The sequence below is a fragment of the Mercenaria mercenaria genome, chromosome 7 (assembly GCF_021730395.1).
Source record: "Mercenaria mercenaria strain notata chromosome 7, MADL_Memer_1, whole genome shotgun sequence".
Taxonomy (NCBI): domain Eukaryota; kingdom Metazoa; phylum Mollusca; class Bivalvia; order Venerida; family Veneridae; genus Mercenaria; species Mercenaria mercenaria.
In genome coordinates, this window is record NC_069367.1 from 54,945,434 (window position 1) to 54,969,053 (window position 23,620).

Genomic DNA, 23,620 nt, shown 5'->3' on the forward strand with positions numbered 1-23,620 from the left:
AATTTTGAAATGACATACATAAAGTTAACATTTTCTACAGCAGTATACATGTACAAAATGTTGTTTTTGCAGTTTTTTTTTTTCTTCAATAAAACAAATAATAATACCAATGTCCACTTTTTGAAAATCTTAAAATTTTGTTAATCAGTCTGTAGAACACATACTACTTATTACAGTCCCATGCCTCTTATTAGTATTATGGGCAAGATATATACCGGTAACAGCTATGGTAACCGTGTCGGCATACATTAAAATGAAGATCTGATAGCTCTTTTTGATTTACCGAGTAAATAAGAATAAAACTTAAATTTTACTGCTAAGCAAGAAAACATTTAATTTTAACAAGAGCACCGCCTTGCGGGTGCTGACGCTCATCTGATTTTTTTTGTGTAATAGAAATATTGTCCTACCCATGATTTTCTAAGTCTAAAAAGGGCCATCATTCTTGCAAAAAGCAGGTTAGAGTTATGTTTCTTGATGTTTAGTGTCCACTTATGATGGTGAAAAACTGTTGCAAGTTTTAAAGCAATAGCTTTGATAGTTTATGAGAAAAGTTGACTTAAACATAATACTCAACCAAGAAAATTATTTTCTAAGTCCAAAAAGGGCAATAATTATTGCAAAAAGCAGGATGGAGTTACGTTGCTTGCTGTACAGGGTCAGCTTATGATGGCCAACAAGTGTTGCAAGTTTCAAAGCAATAGCTTTGATAGTTTAAGAGAAAAAGTTGACCTAAACATAAAACTTAACCAAGAAATCTGATATTTTCTAAGTCCAAAAGGGGCAATAAATCTTGCAAAAAGCAGGATGGAGTTATGTTTCTTGCTGTACAGGGTCAACTTATGATGGTGAACAAGTGTTGCAAGTTTTAAAGCAATAGCTTTGATAGTTTAGGATAAAAGCTGACCTAAACATAAAACTTAACCAAGAAAACTGATTTTCTAAGTCCAAAAGGGGCAATAAATCTTGCAAAAAGCAAGATGGAGTTATGTTTCTTGATGTACAGGGTCTGCTTATGATGGTGAACAAGTATTCCAAGTTTCAAAGCAATAGCTTTGATAGTTTAGGAGAAAAGTTGACCTAAACATAAAACTTAACCAAGAAATCTGATATTTTCTAAGTACAAAAGGGGCCATAAATCTTGCAAAAAGCAAGATGGAGTTATGTTTCTTGCTATACAGGGTCAGCTAATGATGGTGAACAAGTATTCCAAGTTTCAAAGCAATAGCTTTGATAGTTTAGGAGAAAAGGTGACCTAAACATAAAACTTAACCAGGCAACGCCGACGCAGACGCCGACGCCGACGCCGACAACCGCTCAAGTGATGACAATAACTCATCATTTTTTTTCAAAAAATCAGATGAGCTAAAAATGAAATAATTTAAAAATGAAGAGAAGAAAAATACAAAAGATATATAACAAATCTGAAATGACTTTTTTGGTAACAGTGACACACAAATACTGCTCGAAGCAGCTTTCATACTATTCATTAAATAACAATCTGTGCACAAAAAATATAAATACTGCAAGTATTTACTTTGGATTTACAAATCTTTACACAAAAATACAACAATGAAAGTATTGCCAAACAATCAAGGTTTCCTTCCAAAGTCCCTTGGAGACTAGTCATAGAACTCTGGCACTTTTTTAATCTTTCTTAACAACCAATGACCAGGCAGTATTACAAGACTCTGTCAGTATTCATCAATGTTTTAAGTCAGAAACTTAGACATACACTCTGAAATGAATAAATGAGCCGTGCCATGAGAAAATCAACATAGTGGGTTTGCGACCAGCATGGATCCAGACCAGCCTGCGCATCCGCGCAGTCTGGTCAGGATCCATGCTGTTCGCTAACAGTTTCTGCAATTCCAATAGGCTTTAAAAGCGAACAGCATGGAGCCTGACCAGACTGCGCGGATGCGCAGGCTGGTCTGGATCCATGCTGGCCGCATACCCACTATGTTGGTTTTCTCATGGCACGGCTCAAATTACCTTTTTGCCTGATATATAAAAATCTTGTATGGATTTTGATGAAACTTGGCATGATAATGGCATAAACTACAACACAGAACTATGCAAAGTATCAGCAACATAAATTTATTCCAAGCTGAATTTTTACAGGCTTTAAAACTCTCAATATTTGACTTAAAACATTGATTAATACCAGCTAAGGTCTCTAAATGCAATGCTATCATCTTAGAGCCAGGTTCAAACCTGCACATTTGAACTAGATTTAGAAACACATACCGAAGTGGTTCTAGACCTAACATGATATAAACAATCTGTCAAATATTTTCACCTGGATAACATGCAGAAAAGTACATAATTATAACATTTTTTAAGGAAAAAATCATTCCTAGGCTTTACCTCACATGAATGAATTCATATAAAACTCTTGAACCATAAAATGTCAAATTCAGTTCTATTTGTACTAAAAATGGCTGAGTATTAGAGTCCATTTTACAACTGTATACTCCCCTAACCAGCAGGATTTTCTAAAGCTTATTCAAATTGTGGTATACATCACAGAATATTGCCTGCACTTTCTGATACTGCCAAGTATATTATTATACATCGTAAAACAGTTTCGCCACTTGATATCTGATAGTAAATGCCACACAACTGCATAATATCTGAAAATAAACAGAAAAATAAATATAATTCAATTTTTTAAAACTTTGTTCAAGTTTTGTTGCGTATCCTTATGAACAACTGAAACCAAGATATCAGACATACATAGCTGGATTTGAATAATTTTGCAGCAAGGATCAATGTTGTGAAATTATTTTAACAAGAGGGCCTTGAAGGCCCTGTATTGCTCACCTGACCTACTGACCTAAAGATCATCAAGATTAACATTCTATTTCATTAAGATATGGTCATAAATGTGGCCTCTAGAGTGTTAACTAGTTTTTCCTTTACTTTGACCTAGTGACCTAGTTTTTGACCCCACATGACCCAGATTGGAACTTGACCTAAAGATCATCAAGATTAACATTCTGACCAAGTTTCATAAAGATACATCATAAATGTGGCTTTTAGATTGTTAACAAGCTTTACTTTTGATTTGACCTGGTGACCTAGTTTTGACCCCCACCTAACCCAGAACTTAACCTTAAGATCATTAGGATTAACATTCTGACCACGTTTCATTAAGATACGGTCGTAAATTTGGCTTATAGAGTGTTAACTAGCTTTTCCTTTGATTTGACCTAGTGACCTCGTTTTTGACCCCACCTGACCCAGATCTGAATCTGACCTAAAGATCATCAAGATTAACATTCTGACCAAGTCTCATTAAGATATAGTCATAAATGTGGCCTTTAGAGTGTTATCAAGCTTTACCTTTGATTTGACCTGGTGACCTAGTTTCTGATTCCACTTGACCTAGATTTGAAGTTGACCTAAAGATCATCAAAATTAACATTCTGATCAAGTTTCATAGAGATATTATCATAATGTGGCCTCTAGAGTGTTAACAAGCTTTACATTTGATTTGACTTGGTGACCTAGTTTTTGACCCCTTCTGACCCAGATTTGAAGCTGGCCTAAATATCATTAAGATTAACATTCTGACCAAGTTTCATTAAGATATGTCATGAACGTGGCCTCTAGAGTGTTATCTAGCTTTTCCTTTGATTTGACCTGGTGACCTAGTTTTTGAACCCACATGACCCGGATTCAAAATTTACCTGAAGATCATCAAGAGTAACATTCTGACCAAGTTTCATGAAGATACAGTCATAAATGTGGTCTCTAAAGTGTTAACAAGCTTTTCTTTCATTTGACATGGTGACCTAGTTTTTGAACCAATCTGACCGTGATTCGAACCTGACTTAAAAGTCATCAACATTAACATTCAGTTAATTTCTGACCAAGTTTCATGAAGATACAGTCATAAATGTGGCCTCTAGAGTGTTAACAAGCTTTTCCTTAGATTTGACCTGGTGACCTAGTTTCTGACCACAGATGACCCAATATCGAACTCGTCCAAGATTTTATTGAGGGTAACCTTCTGACCAAGTTTTATTAAGATTGGGCCAAAATTATGACCTCTTGTTAACAGTCCAATTGTTGACGACGGACACAGGGCGATCAAAAAAGCAAAATGAGACCAGGAGATTCAGAGATTTTCAAAATTTTCCAAATAGCCATACAGGGAAAATTAGCCCCATCCTCTGGCAGTCGTGTTTTTTTTTTAAAGAAAACTGAGTAAAGGAATTTAGTAGAGGGTCACCTAAGGAAAATTGCTGTGAAATTATTTCAATCCAAGAATGCAGTTTTCAAAGTTTTGCATATAGTCATGTTGAGAAAATTACTTCACCCCAACACACTCAAAAGCCATATTTTTTTCAACAAATCAATATGGCTTGGGGGAATTTGGTAGATGGTCACCTAAGGAACTTTGCTGCCAAAAAAGTTAACGAAACTTCACAGGAATGTTCCTTGTGATTTCTTTTCCTTCAATTATCACCGCAAAACAAAGCATAGCTAAAAAAAGGATTTACTAGTATTTTAGAATTTGTGAACAAACTAGTTCTGATGAGCTTTGACACATGTAACACATTCCCCTGTCTGTCAGAGTTACTGATGTTTTACAAGGCCCAATAAATAGATACTTAAAGGTTTAAAGATATAAAGAAAAGTTCCCTGTCTACATGCTAGAGTCCTTGTGTTTTATGGATCTTGTATCATTTAATGGTTTAATTACGGTATAAAAAGGTGACAGTGAAAATAGTAAGATAACCTACCTGCAATAATAATAATATAGTGACTAGCTTTCTTTCATGAAGAGGTCCGAAGAATTTTAACATTAAATTGATCAACGTTAAATTGTTGCATTCAGAATACATGCCATCTTCTCCTGTATTTTCTTTTGTATGAACAACTCCAAATAGTTTATAAATTGAAAGACACAGTTTTCCTAAAGGCTTCAAATCTGATTGTTTATATACAGCAAAACTCATTTCTACTTTATCTGTCTTTGCATTGTACCTGAAATTATAATAAATATTTGCATACAGTTTTTATTAGAATAGACTGATCAAATCTATATTGTTAGAAGCACAGAATGCAACTAGGAAAAATAACAGGTCTGTTTGAGTCTGTCCATGAGAGGAAATGAAATGTGTAACCCCTCTCTCGTCCCCTTGCACCAGCTTAAGCAGACCTCTTATTTTTCGGAAACATTGAATGAACATTTAAGACCAGAAAATATAACAACACTAACTTGCTGAAAGTGTGATCAAACAGGGTTTAAAATGAAAATATTTCAGTTAATTTTTCATCTGCATAGTTAGCTCAATATGTACAGAGGTACTCGACTTAAACATTCTGAAATCTATCTTTCTTAGAGACATGTACTATTTCAACACTACGATTCCATATAGATAAATGTACACTGGTTTGGAAAATTATTAGTTTTACCCATGAAAATAAGTGTCAAATAACAGAACATAATGGTTGTGCTTTTGAACATTAACCTTGGATGTACTAAATTAGCTCAGTATAACATTTTTTTCAGCTGATTTCTAAATATATCATTACTATATTTGGTAACAGTGCAACAGAAATAGTATCACTGCAATTTAAAGGAAACATTCCAAAAAGAGAACCTACTAATAATGTTATTAAGTTCATCATTTGTATGAGTAGTTATTTTACCAACATAAAGATAAATGTCAGCCCATTACGAAGTTTCTCTCAAAATTTTTGTTTTAACCCTTATCATGCTGGACATGATTGATTCTGCCTTTGTGACCAGTGAAGATCATGATCAGCCTGCACATCCATGCAGACTGATCATGATCTGCACTGTTCATCATTCAGTCAGTATTATTTTGGTAAGCACCCCTTTTAACAGTAAATAGTACTGTCCACATTGAAAGATGGACAAGTTCATTATAGAAATTTCGCAGGGTAAGGGTTAAAATTAGGGAGCAAAGCTGCAGAAAAATGCAGATTCATCCGCTCAACATTGCAGAAATCAACAAACAAAGGGCAAATATCTAGAGGTTGCAAAAGAAACTGTTCAACTGGGTATGGGAAAACTATTTACTAGTTAGATGGAATATATGGGTATAGGTGGCTGTGATTTATTTTTTTGTATATAAGAAAAGGTGACAATGATTGTAAGAAATAGAAGATCATTCAGCTTGATTTGTTAACTGCAGGATCTTTGGCTGGAGTATTGTTTCAAGAAAATACTGAAAATTGATATGTTAACAAGTGAACTCTTTTTGGTTTCTTTTGGATTTAACGCCGTTTTTCAACTGTATTTCAGTTATGTAACAGCGGGCAGTTAACCGAACCAGTGTTCCTGGATTCTGTACCAGTACAAACCTGTTCTCAACAAGTAACTGCCAACTTCCCCACATGAATCAGAGATGTAGGATGAATGATTTCAGACAAAATGTCTTTTGTCACGGAGAACATACATCTCCCCCAGGGATCCAACTCATGACCCTGCGCTCTCCCTATTGAACTAAGCAGGCGGGCATAAAAGAAAACTAAAGTTAACTCTAAATGCTCCATAAAAAAGGTTTGAATAACAGTTTTACATTTTTTTGAGCCTGTGATACATGGCTGAAGCTGAAGAGGAAACTGCATAAAAAACAAGGAGTTGCATTTAATAAATGCTTGATGCCCCCAGTGGCATCCTTGTCGATAGATTTTGCACCTAAGTCCAAAACATGTCAAGGTCAAGATCAAACTGAGGTCAGATGATGTTTGAAGATGAGGAATGGTCACAGTTTACATCTATATTAGTATCAATTCATTCTTGGAAGGGGTATTGATGCTAGACAAAATGGTCCCATTTGGTTAACCAAGAGATGGCCCATATAAAGCAACCTATGTCCAGAATGAGGTCAAGGTAAAGGTCGAACTGAGGTCAGGTGATGTCTGAAGATGAGGAATGGTCACAGGTTACATCTGCATTAGTATCACGTCATTCTAGTATGGGGTATTGATGCTAGGACTGGGACGATTACTCGGTTAACCGGATTCGATTCGATTACTAGGTGAAACCGGTTTCAATTTTGCAAAATTGCTACTCGCTCTCGAACAATAAACGTCACGAATCGTTCTTTATCTTTATACATTTCTTTTACCAGCACATAGACTTGCAGTACATTTGTGCTAAAACACATCAACTTGAACATAATCAATAGTCTCGGATTTGCCTGTCTTGATATATCTTAAACAAGAGCACCGCCTTGTGGGTGCTGACGCTCATCTGATTTTTTTTGTGTAATAGAAATATTGTCCTACCCATGATTTTCTAAGTCCAAAAAGGGCCATCATTCTTGCAAAAAGCAGGATAGAGTTATGTTTCTTGATGTACAGTGTCCACTTATGATGGTGAAAAACTGTTGCAAGTTTTAAAGCAATAGCTTTGATAGTTTATGAGAAAAGTTGACTTAAACATAATACTCAACCAAGAAAATGATTTTCTAAGTCCAAAAGGGGCAATAATTATTGCAAAAAGCAGGATGGAGTTATGTTGCTTGCTGTACAGGGTCAGCTTATGATGGTGAACAAGTGTTGCAAGTTTCAAAGCAATAGCTTTGATAATTTAAGAGAAAAAGTTGACCTAAACATAAAACTTAACAAAGAAATCTGATATTTTCTAAGTCCAAAAGGGGCCATAAATTTTGCAAAAAGCAGGACGGAGTTATGTTTCTTACTGTACAGGGTCAACTTATGATGGTGAACAAGTGTTGCAAGTTTCAAAGCAATAGCTTTGATAATTTAAGAGAAAAAGTTGACCTAAACATAAAACTTAACAAAGAAATCTGATATTTTCTAAGTCCAAAAGGGGCCATATATTTTGCAAAAAGCAGGACGGAGTTATGTTTCTTACTGTACAGGGTCAACTTATGATGGTGAACAAGTATTCCAAGTTTCAAAGCAATAGCTTTGATAGTTTAGGAGAAAAGTTGACCTAAACATAAAACTTAACCAAGAAATCAGATATTTTTTAAGTACAAAAGGGGCCATAAATCTTGCAAAAAGCAAAATGGAGTTATGTTTCTTGCTATACAGGGTCAGCTTATGATGGTGAACAAGTATTCCAAGTTTCAAAGCAATAGCTTTGATAGTTTAGGAGAAAAGCTGACCTAAACATAAAACTTAACCAGGCAACGCCGACGCCGACAACCGCTCAAGTGATGACAATAACTCATCATTTTTTTTCAAAAAATCAGATGAGCTAATAAAATATACCAAAATAGGACTTATTAATTATCACACTGCTTTCCAAACGAAAAAGTCCATAAGTTCCTAATGAAGTCAGCTGCTGGAAGTACCTTTATACGGTCGTCAGGAAAGAAAACAGCATTTCAAATATGGCGGCCGATTAACCGGTTAGATTAGATTTCATACAAATGATTTACCGGTTTCAAAATTTTCAAATCGTCCCAGCCCTAATTGATTGATAGACGGAACAGTCCAATTTGGTTAACCTCGTAAGGAGGGATGAATGAACGGACGGACGGACAGGACAATCACTATATGCCTCCCGCATCAGTAGATGCTGGGGGCATAAAAACCCTACAGAAACCATACAAGGACTTAGGATTAATCTGAATGACATACAGTGAAACACCGCTCGCTCGAGGTCGCAAGGGGATGAGCAAAATGCTCGAGTTATCCATGGTTTCGAGCGACCCAAACATTGACCAACATACTAAGAAAATTGAAGTTTGGTGTACCAATTGTCATCGAGACCATTTGCAGAGGAAACGGTGATGCGTAATAATAACACACTCGCGACATTTTCAAAAAACGTATTACAAACGTTATTTATGATAGATCGTAAATGGCACATGTGAAGAGGGTGCACGACATTTCATCGAAACACGTTTGGTCGAACAGACAAATGGACGAAAAGACATTATGCCCAATGGGCATTATGCACAATGCGACAATTAGTCGATAAAATTAACAGGCCACGACACTTGGTCGAAAATAAATTATTATTATTGATAATTACTCAAATTAAACGATCAGTAAAGGCCTTAAGTTGTTGTTTGTTGTTATCTAGACAATGTTATTTAAATGGAATTTCAAGTGCTGCTGTCATCAATTGTAATGTAACATGTGATTTTTTAACAGTATATTGTGTACTGTTCAATTAGAGTTGAGGTTAAGTTATGATGAATAAATATTAGATGATGAATCAAGCTGAGTCTACTTTAATCGATGTAAACATATTGGCAAACTGGGTAAGTTAAATTCGACTAAATTCGACCAAATTCGACGAAAGTTCTGTTAAATATACATTCGACATAAAGTCCTATGAGACCAATTGTACACTTGACTAATTGTCCTTTCTGTCTAATGTCTTTTCGACCAAATGTCTTTCGACGAAAAGTCATGGAAGCATGTGAAGAAACAGCTAAGACATTTTTTTATTTGAAATACTGTAATCGAATTCGCAATTTTCTTCTCCAAATTAAGATCTCATAATTATAGTCTCAATTTTATGAAAAGGCTTTATTTGCATGCAAACAACTGTTGATTAAAATATTAAGATCTCATAATTATCTTCTCGATCCCGCAGAAAAAAGTAATAATTGATAACAATTTTGATCAATAAAATTTTTCTTCCACCTTTCATCAATAATTAATCTCATTATCAGATCAAATATACCGATAAACAAACATTTAAGATAGTCGGGGAATTCTCACGGAGTTCGAAAATTTTAAATTAACCGATACATTCTGACCGCTGAAGGTGTGAAAATGTTGACACCTTTGCTCGAGTTTGCCATAAGCAACAAAGAGTAAATTAATACACAGGGACCAGATGTCATGCTTGAGCGATCGAGTTATCGATGATCGACCCATCCATGGTAATTTCACATAGAAAATAGAAGGAAATCGGCCGGGACCACATGAATTGCTCAAGCGAGCCCGGGTGCTCGAGTCATCGATGCTCGAGCGAGCGGTGTTTCACTGTATTTCAGTAAATGAACTTATAAATTGTTAATAAATATTTTCTGTCTTCGTCTAAGCATTGTAGAAAGACTTACTAACGTAAAGGTTCTCACAGGAGCCTATACAACAACAAAAACTTACTTTGGTAATCTATGTCTAGGACATGGTACAAATCTAAACAACTGTGGTACACTGTAGATAAAGTTGGCCACTTGCGGTATGAAAAACAGCAGCATGGTTTTACTGAAATGTCCAAGGATAGCGACCACAGCGAACGTCATTCCAGAAAAGTAGCAAAATGTATCACCAACAAACACACTTGAAGGATACCTGAACAAAAGAAAAGGTAAAACTGTCAAGTATACACATGTACTTGTTAGATATTGAGAATGAGATGCATAAAAAACAAGGTATTTTTTTCCAACTATTTGAACTATAGTTTTGATTATTATTACATCATTTTGACAGTAAATAACTGAGATATCTCTAGATTTCTTAGCCACATATTTTAACAACTGTGAAAAGTTTATGTGTGTGTTTACTTTCACAGAACTTCAGTTAAGGCACAACAATCAATTTTTCAGTATCACAACTTCCCTAACAAGGATTCATCAAGACAAATGAGTTTGAACAGGTTCCAGCAAACAAGGATGCTTCAGATGCAACAAGAGGACAATGATGGCCCTAGATCGCTCATCTGAGTAACACCCCTTGCTTGAACAGTTTTTGTAGATGATTATACCAGGAAACTGTCTGTGAAATATTTTAAAATAGTGCCAGTGTTTTCTGACTACAATACTGTAAAAGATTTACTAAATAAATACAAGCAGGTTATGTATGGAGACAACAAGAGCACCGCCTACAGGTGCCATAGCTCTTCTGCAAGTGCTAGACAGTATGTAAGAAATGAGTTACAGTTCATAATTTCTAAGTAAAACTAGATGTGTGTCCATAGGACACAGGTGCCCCCCACTCCTGTAACTGTAACATGGTTTAATGACTCAGGATAAACAATTTTTAAGATACAACATTCCTGTAAAGTTTTGTGACTCAAAGTCAAATACTTTTGGAGCTATGCACAACAAAACATTAAAATGACAATTTTTTCCTAGGTCAGGGGCCATAACTCCTACAATACTGAATGAATCCGGATGCAAAACCCCAGGTGCACAACTGCACATACTGACCAACATTCCTGTAAACTTTGGTGATTCTAGGTCAAATACTTTTGGAGCTACGCGCGAAACAACATTGAAATGACCAATTTTTAACTAAGTCAGGGGCCATAACTCCTACAAGACTGAATGAATCCGGATGCAAAACCCCAGGTGCACAACTGCACATGCTGACCAACATTCCTGTAAACTTTGGTGACTCTAGGTCAAATACTTTTGAAGCTACGCGCGACACAACATTAAAATAACCAATTTTTAACTAAGTCAGGGGCCGTAACTCCTACACGACTGAATGAATCCAGACGCAAAACCCCAGGTGCACAACTGCACATGCTGACCAACATTCCTGTAAACTTTGGTGACTCTAGGTCAAATACTTTTGGAGCTACGCGCGACACAACATTAAAATGACCCATTTTAAACTAAATCAGGGGCCATAACTCTACAATACTGAATGAATCCAGATGCAAAACCCCAGGTGCACAACTACACATGCTGACCAACATTCCTGTTAAGTTTTGTGACTCTAGGTCAAATACTTTTGGAGCTACACGCAACACAACACTAAAATGACACATTTTTACAAAGTCAGGGTCCATAACTCCTACAAGACTGAATGCATCCGGACGCGAAACCCCAGGTGCACAACTACACATGCTGACCAACATTCCTGTAAAGTTTTGTGACTCTAGGTCAAATATTTTTGGAGCTAGGCGTGACAGAACATTCTCGGAAGGACGGACGGATGGAAGGACGGACGTTCCTACATATGGATACTTATGTGGCTACTCTTTTGTTCTCTTTATTGTTCTTTTAGCCACGTAAGAGAAAAATAGCCACATAAAAGCCTTACGGAATGAATGATATATAAGAAAAAGTACAGTTACCTGTTGTTCCTATAGCCACCTAAGTATGCAAATGTGAGCTCGGAAAGACGGACGGACAAGAGCAAATCTATATGTCCCCATCACTCATGGGGGGGCACAAAAAGGGACATAATTCTGACGAAATGCAGGTTAAAGTTATGGTTCTTGGTCTACATAGTCATCCAATGATGAAAATTAGTGTTTTAAGTTTCAAAGCTGTAGCTCTTATAGTTTTTGAGAAAAGGTAGACCTAAACAAAAATTTTAACCAATGCTGAAGCCAACGATCAAGTGATGACAATACCTCATTTTTTTCAAAAATCAGACAAGCTATTAAAAGACCATATCAAATAAGTAGATTTTTCAAGTTTCCACTACAAACATACAGGGTAAAGGAACCATGGCGGGCATGTTTTCTGACAAAACATAACTTTCTAAACAGTCACCCAACAAACATTTGTGTACACTTATATTTTAGATCGGGCCAGCAGTTACTGACAATGAAATTTTTTAAGTTTTCACTATATAAATACAGTCGAACTTTGATGGCTCGAACTCGAGGGACCCATGGAAATAAGTTCAAGTTTTCCGTTGTTCGAGCCATCCAAATGGCAGCCATTTTGAATTTGAGAATTCGAGAGCATAATGTGTTACAAAGCTTACATCGTAATATATTGTCATATTGTACCTAAATGTGTGTATGATACGATGATAAATTAAAAATGAACGCTGAAATATTCTTTATTATCTATTTTCAAACATGACACAGATACGAAAAAAACTAAGATTTAACACTAATGTAATTATAACTAGAAAATGCTTTTGTAAAAAAGCGCATGTCTCCCCCAATGCAATGTCCTATAGGCAAGAAGTCAATAGGGGTCAGGAGCAAAAGTCAAAGAGACACTGATCGTTGGCTGCAATAGGGATCATCTATTTGGCATGTCCAATCATCCCGCTAAATTTCAACACTCTTGGCCTAGTGGTTCTCAAGTCACTGTTGAGGCTTCTGTGACCTTGACGTCTGATCAAGTGACCTCAAAATAAATAGGGGTCATCTACTCTGCATGTCCAATCATCCTATGAAGTTTCAACATTCTGGGTCAAATGGTTCTCTAGTTATTGATTGGAAATGGTTTTCCATGTTCAGGCCCCTGTGACCTTGACCTTTGATGGAGTGACCCCAAAATCAATAGGGGTCATCTACTCTTTATGACCAATCATCCTATGAAGTTTCAACATTCTGGGTCAAGTGGTTCTCTAGTTATTGATCGGAAATGGGTTTCAATGTTCAGGCCCCTGTGACCTTGACCTTTGACGGAGTGACCCCAAAATCAATAGGGGTCATCTACTCTTCAAGATCAATCATCCTATGAAGTTTCAACATTCTGGGTCAAGTGGTTCTCTAGTTATTGATTGGAAATGGTTTTCAATGTTCAGGCCCCTGTGACCTTGACCTTTGACAGAGTGACCCCAAAATCAATAGGGGTCATCTACTCTTCATGACCAATCATCCTATGAAGTTTCAACATTCTGGGTCAAGTGGTTCTCAAGTTACTGACCGGAAATGGTTTTCAATGTTCAGGCCCCTGTGACCTTGACCTTTAATGGAGTGACCCCAAAATCGATAGGGGTCATCTACTTTGCATGTACAATTATCCTATGAAGTTTCAACATTCTGGGTCAAGTGGTTCTCTAGTTATTGATCGGAAATGGTTTTCCATGTTCAGGCCCCTGTGACCTTGACCTTTGACAGAATGACCCCAAAATCAATAGGGGTCATCTACTCTTCATGACCAATCATCCTATGAAGTTTCAACATTCTGGGTCAAGTGGTTCTCAAGTTACTGACCGGAAATGGTTTTCAATGTTCAGGCCCCTGTGACCTTGACCTTTAATGGAGTGACCCCAAAATATATAGGGGTCATCTACTTTGCATGTACAATCATCCTATGAAGTTTCAACATTCTGGGTCAAGTGGTTCTCTAGTTATTGATCGGAAATGGTTTTCCATGTTCAGGCCCCTGTGACCTTGACCTTTGATGGAGTGACCCCAAAATCAATAGGGGTCATCTACTCTTTATGACCAATCATCCTATGAAGTTTCAACATTCTGGGTCAAGTGGTTCTCTAGTTATTGATCGGAAATGGTTTTCAATGTTCGGGCCCCTGTGACCTTGACCTTTGACGGAGTGACCCCAAAAACAATAGGGGTCGTCTACTCCAGCAGCCCTACAACCCTATGAAGTCTGAAGGTTCTAGGTCAAATGGTTCTCCAGTTATTGCTCGGAAATGAAGTGTGACGTACGGACGGACGGACAGGGCAAAAACAATATGTCTCCTGGGGGAGACATAATAATTTGGTGAAGACAACATCAAATAGAAAAACGTGAATAGAAAACCTTCATTAATCATAGTCCAATACAAATATTATCAGGCATAAACACGTTAAAACACACTTTCCAGTAGCCAACCCCCCGTTTTCGGGTCCTTTACTAAGTTGTTCACCCGTGCTAAAGCAGTATGAAAGTTGTTTTAATTAACTTTATTTGTATTAATCAAACTCAATTGAATGAAAGTCTGTTTAATTTGTTTGTCGTATACCGACGCTAATTACATACGTGTGTGAAAATTAGGCATGCGCCGGTTAAAGGGGAAGCTTGGCGAATGTCAGGCAGAGGAGTAAAAAACTTTGTAAGGTGACAAATTGTCTGTTCGACTGAATAGGTGTAATTATCACTGTAATTGAGCCAAGGGGACCACTCAATGAGTTTGAGAGTTTGAATTTTCGAAGTTCGAGTGATCCGATGTAGAACTATATAGAATGAAGAAGGAACAAATTCAGGACAGGGCGAAGAGTTCAAGCGATCCCCGGTGTTCGAAAGATCTGAGTTCGAGCCATTGAAGTTCAACTGTATAGGGAAAGTGACTGTGCCTTCTGCCTTCCACATTTTTTTGCGAATCATAATAATTTGAACAATCTTGGTAGAGGGTTACATAAGGACCATTTGTTTGAAATTATTTCAAGACCGGACTAGAGGCTAAGGAAAATATGTGATTTGAAGATGTTTCTACTTTAACCTCTGGCAGCCCTAATGTGCAACCAAGCAGGACAGTTTTAACAATTTTGGAAGACTACATTTAGGCTAACTTTCATCAACTTCAACTACACGATTTCAGAGGAGATGTCGTTAGAAGGAAAGTACGGACAGACGGACGCCAGACGGTGAAATATCACAATGGCACACCTAAAGCATTTAGTGCCCAGGTGAGCTAAAAATGTCAAATCACATCATGTATCTTTGTTGAGGATTCAGACGATGCTAAACTGAAGCTATAACTGATGATGATTAATACCCCCAAATGCTGTGATCATGACCTTTAACCTCCAACTTTTACTATGACCCTGCACATCATCATGAAAAGATTAACAACTGATGCTATTTTTATGAAAATTCCAGACCTTAAGTCCTTAACATACCTAGCGGATATATCCTAAAGATGTTATACTTCCAAGAGTGACTTGAACCTTGGACCTCATAACCTCAATCATACTGAGATGGTGAATGTTTATGTGTAGCTATTTGAAAATCAATTAATAGTTTTGGAGTTCTGTCTCAAGAAAGGAATTACAGACAGACAGACTGGCAGACATGGTCAATCCCAATTTATCCCAATACACAAGGGGTATAACTAATGAAAAAAATATCCTTACCAGTTATGGTAGAATAAAGCAGCACTGACCGCAGTATAAGGCAAAATGAAATAGCTACTAAACACATGAGCTGCAGAACAATCACCTGAAATTAAAAAACACTTTCAACAGTAACAAGTTTCTGCAATAGTTTGTGCAAGGATTTATACAATATACGTTTACTTTGGTTTTAATTAAATTAATCAGTAAATAAAATTTTATATAGTTTTCATTTATTTTTTTCTCATTCCAGTAATGCATCTTTACTAGCTACCTTATATGGGCATTATAGCACTTACCGTAGTTACCCATGTATAATGAGCACCAGTGTATAATGCGCACCCCCCGATTTAAGCTCAAAATCCTGGGGAAAAAAACACTGTTGGTCAATTTTGGGGTGGATGGAAAACGAAAGTAGAGTTTACATCGACACTGGTAATAAATTTTATCTCCGCGGCGGAGAGCACATCGGTCTCGCGGTACTATCGATATTTGTTTTCTCGAAAATAAAACCAGTAAAATATTGTTATATTTTTTGTTTTACCTTTTTTAATTAACTATTTTGAATAAATAAATAGCAGCTGATTCAATATTTCGGAATGGCATCTCAAAATGCATGAGCTTCTCAATTCAAACTGATAACAAAAGGTGTGATAGTCTTTTTGTCATGATCAAATAGCCAGTAATTACCGGCAATTAACGTGTCACCTCGTGTCAATTATGTTGTTCACAGTTTCATTTCGTTTAAAGATAATTCTCAATCTTTAATTAGTATCATAATTTTTGTGATTTATTAACATTTCTTTCATCAAAATACTTTTAAATTTATATGAAATTAATTTTGTTTGAAAGAAAAATAAACCATTCGTTCTTTTACGGTACGTAACGGCAATCTTAGAATTTAGTGGTGACAGTAAGCGCGGGGAGTAGTTTCCCTTTACCAGAATGGCGAACATCGGTAATAAACTTGTTTTGAAGTTGGAAAATTGTCTATACCTGTGTATTATGTGCACCCACGATTCGGCAGTGGTCCCGGGGGTAAACAAACTGCGTATTATACATGGGTATATATGGTAGTATAAAAGGGTCAAGGGTTAGCAAAAACTGAAATAATAACCAGCTAACACAATTGTTGATTCATTTAGTTTTGTTGCCTTAAAACTTTGTGGTCTCAACCAAAACCTCTATTTCATGAGGACATACAGTGGATTTCATATATTACTGTCAAATGACTTAAGCTAACAGGGTTCCCACTGTCGGTCGCCAATGGCGCCAAATGCGACAAAATGTAAATTCTGGCGCTAAAAATCTTCAATTGGCGAATTTCATTGGCGCCTACAAGATAATCGTCGATCTGATCTTCTGATCTTTCTCAATGACGCAATAACGGATTATCCGATATTTAACACTACATGAAGACAATACTCAACATGTCAATATCGATTTACACCTCGGGGCATAATTTAAAACTTCGCCGAGTCACTAGAGCATTCCTCCATGCAAGAACGATTATCAGTCAATCTGATTCGCCATATTTAGCCCCGCCTACTTACACGAAAGCAAATGAAACGAAATAATAGCTGCGTGCTTCGTCTAATGCACCACCTTTTTATGATGCAAAAAACACGAGATAAAACAGATTATTTTAATGACAATCCGATTTGCCGAAGTAATTGAGACCGAGAAAATGCCGGAAATAATGACACGTAAAAGCGCGATCAAAAGATACACATATTCTCGGATCGTAAATAGATAAATTTTGCACAAGCGTTGTTAAATAAATCTACGTGTTCGTAAATTACAGTTGTGGTCGTATAATTTCAATCTGAGATTTTTTGAGATACAAATGAACTAAAGCAGTTCTTTTGGTTCTTTTACATGCCCAACGTAAAGCATTGATACATGGGGGATAATTTTAAAAAGCTCAACACCAGAGCTTCGAAAGAAAGTGCTAATAATACCTGTAGTTGGTATTTTCGCTCTACAGTAGTATGTATGAAAGGAAATAGAAATTTAGGTATATATATAATGAAACTTAAGCATTTTAAAAAGCTTTTCAAAAGTTATAAAATAATATAAAACAACACTGTTGCTTGCATACAATTTCATGGCTTTGGTTAAAACAACCTAATATAGATTTAAAATTATGAATGTAAAATGAATGGGATGATATTTTCTTCTTTGGGATTTAATTTCATAGACTGGCCTAACCACAAAATTATTCCCCTACAAATAATGAATATTTCAGAGAGTTACAATAAAAGTGAGTTTTGTTTGTCAACTGAGATTTAATTTTTTGGACTGATGAAAAACAAAATAAAAGGAAATCTCCAACGAAATCTGCACCAAAAGTAATGATGTCACAATATCCATGAGTCAAGATGAATACCTGAGATTTCTATGAAGTTAAATATGAGCACTGATGCAGCTATAATAACACTCTGTCCTGCTTCTAGGCCATTCACACCAGCCAAAATGTTGATTGCATTTGTACAGAACACTGCCAGCATACCCATATATACGTAATACAGAACACCTGAAATTTAAAAAAAAACAACTGAAGTACAATGTAATGAAAGGTAATCAATATTTAAAGTGTGTATGACAATCACTATGGATGTTATCTATCAGTTGATTCACACAGCTGTCTCCTCAACTTACAAAATCACTGTGAATGTTGCTTATCAGTTGATCCACACAGCTGTCTCCACAAAGTTACAAAGTAAGTACAAGGGTACTGCCTGAGTTTTAAATCTATATGCACATCTTGATGCCAAATGGAAATGAACAGCTCAATACACCCAGTTGTTACAAAGATACAATTTAATAAATAGTTGCAAGAACATTTATTTTATTTATTTTAAATGATTAAGCTAAAAATTAAATTTCACATTTCAGTATCTATTAAAATATCTCTGTTTGTGTTTTCATAAATAAATATTGTCTAGATTTTGTCTAGAAATCACATTATTTCTACTTACAATTAATATGGAAGTACCCGGTACATGTAATTTCTAAATTAGAAAATAAGATATAAATAAATGTATTATAATGTAGAAAATACATACCCAAGTCTGTATCATAACCAAGGAAGGGTCTGAAAGGCAGTGGAACAATTATTGTAGTTGAGTTAAAGTTGACAAAGTAGACCATCAACAGTGGAAGAGAGGCTATGGTGGGTAACCAGAGTTTGTGACGCCACTTGAGGGCGAGAACATCATCCGCAAATCCGAGGAATATCATACAGCATATTGACAGCAGGGCTGCAATGTACTCTATATACTGAAAAAAGAAATCTATGAAACAGCTTTACGTAACATGCTACACATACATTTATAACATATTTTCATTTTCGAAAAATTCACTCAAATAAAATGATTTCTCATTTTTTTTTCTCTCCAGATAAACTAATGAATGACATACTTGCCATCCACATATATAACATAAATGTCAAGTATTTTCAAATCCTGCGGTGAAATGAGTTATGGTATGGACAAGAAACAAGATTTCTTTGCCTATGACTTTTTGACTTTTGAGTTTTACCTTCACCTTACTGCTTCTAATCTAAGGGACTGGGTCTTTTCATGACAAAGTGTAACTTGCAACGGGACCTATGAAATCTTAAACCTCTGCTGTATGACCTTGAAGCTACAAACCTTGGCCTTTAGCCTTATGCATGACATGTTGAATATTTTTTCCAAGTATTTTCAAAATACCATTATTGCAAATATTGCATAATACCTTGGATAACCCTCTTTAGAAGTGTTACACAAACCTTTTATAGTTTAACTAGTCTGAAGGCTAAAGGTCAGTAATTCAAATCCTTCTTTGTTTCATATAAAAAACGACAACTTCACGTCGTCTTTACGTATCTTTATAGAACATCTCTATTTCCTACACCTATTTTTCATAAAAGTTCTATAAAAAAATAACAAAAAAAATGAAAGGAACATAGGGGTTTGAATAGTTCCTAGAGAAATGCCAGTCTTATGTGGCCTACTACCCTAAAATGGCGCATATTTGCTCTTGTTCGCAGAATAAACATCTGCTTTCGGTTTTGATCTACAGAACTTGCCACATGGGGTGTATAAACATGAAAACACTCTCATTTCATTCAGAATACATTCTAGCAGTGAAAAAGTGTTATTTACGCACTCATTCTACACAAATTTGCGCAAGAAAAATGGGAATTAGGATCTACTTACTTTCGACTTCTTTTGAATATACCACGGAAGCACATTTTCGGCTGAATTACTGCCCTTATTCCTAAGGCTTTAAACATGGATTGGCTCTTATCAAAAACCAGAGATTTTCAAGTTTAGGCTCACTTATTGGTTTTTGCCAGGTTATGAAGTACCAACTTAGCAAATCCATTAAGTAGATCATTTAAAACAGCAGACAAAGGCTGAGGCTGCTGATGGTTACCTGTTGTTTTACTTCTTAAACTATAAACAGGTAATAGATTATCTTCCCCTTCTTATGGAATTCTGTTTTGCAGTAATAAAGCATAGCAGAAGAAAAGAAATAACAATTCAATAGAAGGTCAAAAAATGATCTGACAATGTGGCCTAACCAGGGCTAAAACTAACAATAACTGAGCTAAAAGCGACTAAATGCAAATGGCCTCACCCACTTACAACTTGACCATAGAGGCCCCAATAATGGCAGCTAGAACATACCTGATGATATGCCAGATATGGAAACTTTTTGTTTTAACTACTTGCAACTTGACCACAAAGACCAATAGAATATGATATACAATAGAACATACCTCATGATGTGGGAAATTTTTGTTGGCTGGATCAGCAAGATGCTTGTAAAATGGTACTGGTATGAACAGAAACATAATCACTAGAAACACTGCTCCACATATCACACCAGCTGCTTCAGGTCTGTAAATACAGATCAGCAAGATGCTTGTAAAATTGTACTGGTTTAAACACAATTATTAGAATCATTGCTCAAAATATCACACTGGCAGCTTTCGGTCTGTCAACAGACAATAATTACTTATTATACCTGTTAATGTTAGTGGGGTGACAGATTTCAATATAATGATTTAACTATTTTGCTCTTTTAGAACATATTCTTGTGTATATATCCTTTTCTCCAGATCAACATTATAGGATAAATCCCGTTTTCCGGTATTAGCCACTAATAAATACCCGTTTCCGTTTTTACAGTGCGGGGGTTATCGGCCATTACGCTATGTAGCGGTAATGTTTAAGATTATCCATTTTTTCAAGGTTTAAACAAAGAAAATGTATAAAACAAGAGCTGTCCGTAAGACAGCACGCTCCACTATTCGTGGATTTGACTGTAAAATGAATAAATGTCTGAACAAGAGACCTCTACTTTAAAAGGAAGATAAACCAAGGGGCATAATTCCATCAAACACACAAATTTGAGTTATTAGGATTGATACAACACATGCAGATGATGATGATAAAGATATATTTTGAGTTTCAAGTCATTATCTTATATAGTACCAAAGTTATGTTCAGAAAGCAAAAACAAAAAAAAGTATAAAAGGGGCATAATTCAGTCAAAAATACAAATCGGAGTTATGGGGATTGTTACCACACATCTTGGTGACCTTGACCTTGGGTATAATGGGCTCAGCCCATATACATACATTCTTTGTATATTGGACAATGTTTATGTGAAGTTACAGTAAGATATAAGCCATAGTAACAAAGATATGACAGAAAAACAAAGGTTGCCGAAAAACTTTAACCAAGAAGGGTCACGCCGACGCGAGTAGTATAGCCCCCCTATTCTCCGAATAGTGGAGCTAAAAAGGTATTGCAGATTATCATAAAACATTGTTGCAATTAAGGTGTAGCAAAAATATCCCCAAAGTTTACTTTATTTTTAAAATCTGATCTTTTATTCTATACTGCCGTTTCCGTAGCTCGATACTGATGGTGTGAAATTATTCGAATTTTTCAGAGTACACAAATTTTTTGTGCAAAGATTTTGTTGCAGAGGTCGTAAAATAGTATAAATTTTCATTGTGAGAAAGTAAGATTTTTCCTAAATCCTTATCTTCTGGCAAATATAATTGCTAATATTGTACACAGTTGTTATATCAGTTAATCCCGCCAGCCCCCTTGACCCTATATTGACCCCAGAAATACCTGAGAACGGGATTTATCCTATAACGTCGAAATGTTCAATATAGCTCAATTAAAACACAGCTATGTATAGTGTAAAGGTGTTGATTAAATCAATATAGGTGTTAATAAAATGACTTTGAGTAATATGTATAATGTTTTTATGTTAAAATTATGAATAGAACAAAATAGGGGTTGTTTCATAGATTTACAGTCAACTCGTCCCCTAGTCAACTCGTCCCCCAGTCAACTCGTCCCCGATTTGGTCATTTCGTCCCCCTCGGCGATTTCAAATTGGTCATTTCGTCCCCCTTTTCGGCCCCCTTTTTAAAACGTATTTTTTTAAAAAATCAAAGTATAATAAATTAAATCGGTTTAAGTATATTTTATGCTAAAAATATACATAAGTTCTCGTTTGTTTTAAGAACGTTTTGCTTTAAAAGTGATCGATTTAATAAGGAGGATCTTCTGTTTTTTTTTTTCTATTTGTTTTTGTAAGTCTGCTTTATTGGACAACATGATTGCTGTTTAAATGTCCGTATTTGATGCTGCTTATTTTTAAACTCTTGACTAAGATTAAACTTTTTATTAAACTTTTTTTATAACAAATAATTTCCTCACTCCAATCAACTACAAACACATTTAATTCTACTTGTGGAAAATTTTCACACATTTCATTCGATCAATCAACAACTTCTCATGCAATTAAATACCATTAACACCTTCCAATCAGCCCAATCAACGCCTTTTAATGTGATTAATAACCTTTAACACCTTTCGTATGCAGGTATATGCCCATTCTACTTTTTAGAAACCACTGTCTCCCTACTTTTGAAGTATTTCTTTTTTTATTTTAATGACAAAAATGAATATAAAGCATCTTGGTTATATTTAGTAAAACCTAATAATGTGACAGATATTAATTGTTTAATTATTCTTTATTATATTTCTAATTAAAACTTTCTTTTATTATGACCAGGGATAAGGATTTATTGCTCTCTCTTTTCTTACTAATTTTTAAAAAAATAATTAGATCTTCTATTATATTATATTTTTAATGCTAAGGACATTGTACTTTTTTATCTTTTATTTCAGTTAATTGTCTTATATTTACAGTATATTTTTTATTGTTTTATAAAACCTAATAATTTAAAGTTAACTATTTCCAATATAACTCCTTCAAAACTCACGATGATTTTAAATACAAGTTTTCAAAGTCAAAAATATCATAAGAAAGCAAAAATGCCTAAAATATTATTGGGGACAAAATTACCAAAAGGGGGACGAGTTGACCAAAATGGGGACGAGTTGACCAAATTTTTTGATGTGGGGGACGAAATGACCAATTTAGGGGGACGAAATGACCGAATCGGGGACGAGTTGACTGGGGGACGAGTTGACTAGGGGACGAGTTGACTTGATACCGTTTCATATGGGGGGGGGGGGGGCTTTTGACTTGATACGCTTCCTAATCACTATATCTGTGTAATTTAATCTAAGCATGTTGGATACACAATCGGAGTATATATTACCAAGAAAGAGGGAACTTTCCCTGACCGACAGCTGTGCCTTTTAAATAGAAGATAGGCTGGCTGACGAAATCTGACTTACACTTTCACTTTAGATTTTTTGCTCATATCTACTCCAAACAGATTTGCACGTATAAACATATCTTTAAATTTCGGGATTATGTTTAGACACAAGCAGAATCCTATAAAGGACATTCCTGCATTTATCAATAAATGCACAGATGTATCAGAGAGCTCCATTCCGTTAAAAATTATCTAATTTTCATCTAAATGTCAACGTTGACCACCATGTTAGA

The 23,620-nt window shown here is 35.6% G+C and overlaps 1 protein-coding gene across 2 annotated transcripts; it reads right to left on the reverse strand.

Annotated features, from left to right (window-relative positions):
- Nucleotides 1-135: 135 nt before the first annotated feature.
- Nucleotides 136-23,619, reverse strand: LOC123554128 (UDP-N-acetylglucosamine--dolichyl-phosphate N-acetylglucosaminephosphotransferase-like). Of its 2 annotated transcripts, none has more exons than XM_053548425.1 (8): nucleotides 23,407-23,619; nucleotides 20,451-20,571; nucleotides 18,748-18,961; nucleotides 18,069-18,215; nucleotides 15,701-15,785; nucleotides 10,087-10,275; nucleotides 4,755-4,998; nucleotides 136-2,636 (listed from the first exon to the last, which is right to left on the reverse strand). In XM_053548425.1, exons 1-8 carry the CDS (start codon nucleotides 23,562-23,564, stop codon nucleotides 2,571-2,573), a joined length of 1,224 nt encoding a protein of 407 aa, XP_053404400.1. In that variant the 5' UTR covers nucleotides 23,565-23,619; the 3' UTR covers nucleotides 136-2,570. The 2 variants fall into 2 exon arrangements, with proteins under 2 accessions (XP_053404400.1, XP_053404401.1); XM_053548426.1 differs by lacking the exon at nucleotides 23,407-23,619 and adding an exon at nucleotides 23,328-23,346.
- Nucleotide 23,620: the final 1 nt, after the last annotated feature.

What these genes read in the sequence shown, in the direction of transcription:
- LOC123554128 (XM_053548425.1), bottom strand. Translation starts at nt 23,564, where the DNA reads ATGGAGCTCTCTGATACATCTGTGCATTTATTGATAAATGCAGGAATG. An exon ending in AAAATTTCCCACATCATGAG is followed by an intron (nt 18,962 to 20,450) that starts GTATGTTCTATT and finishes TTCTTTTTTCAG; the next exon opens with TATATAGAGTACATTGCAGC. An exon ending in GCTTTATTCTACCATAACTG is followed by an intron (nt 10,276 to 15,700) that starts GTAAGGATATTT and finishes TCTTTTGTTCAG; the next exon opens with GTATCCTTCAAGTGTGTTTG.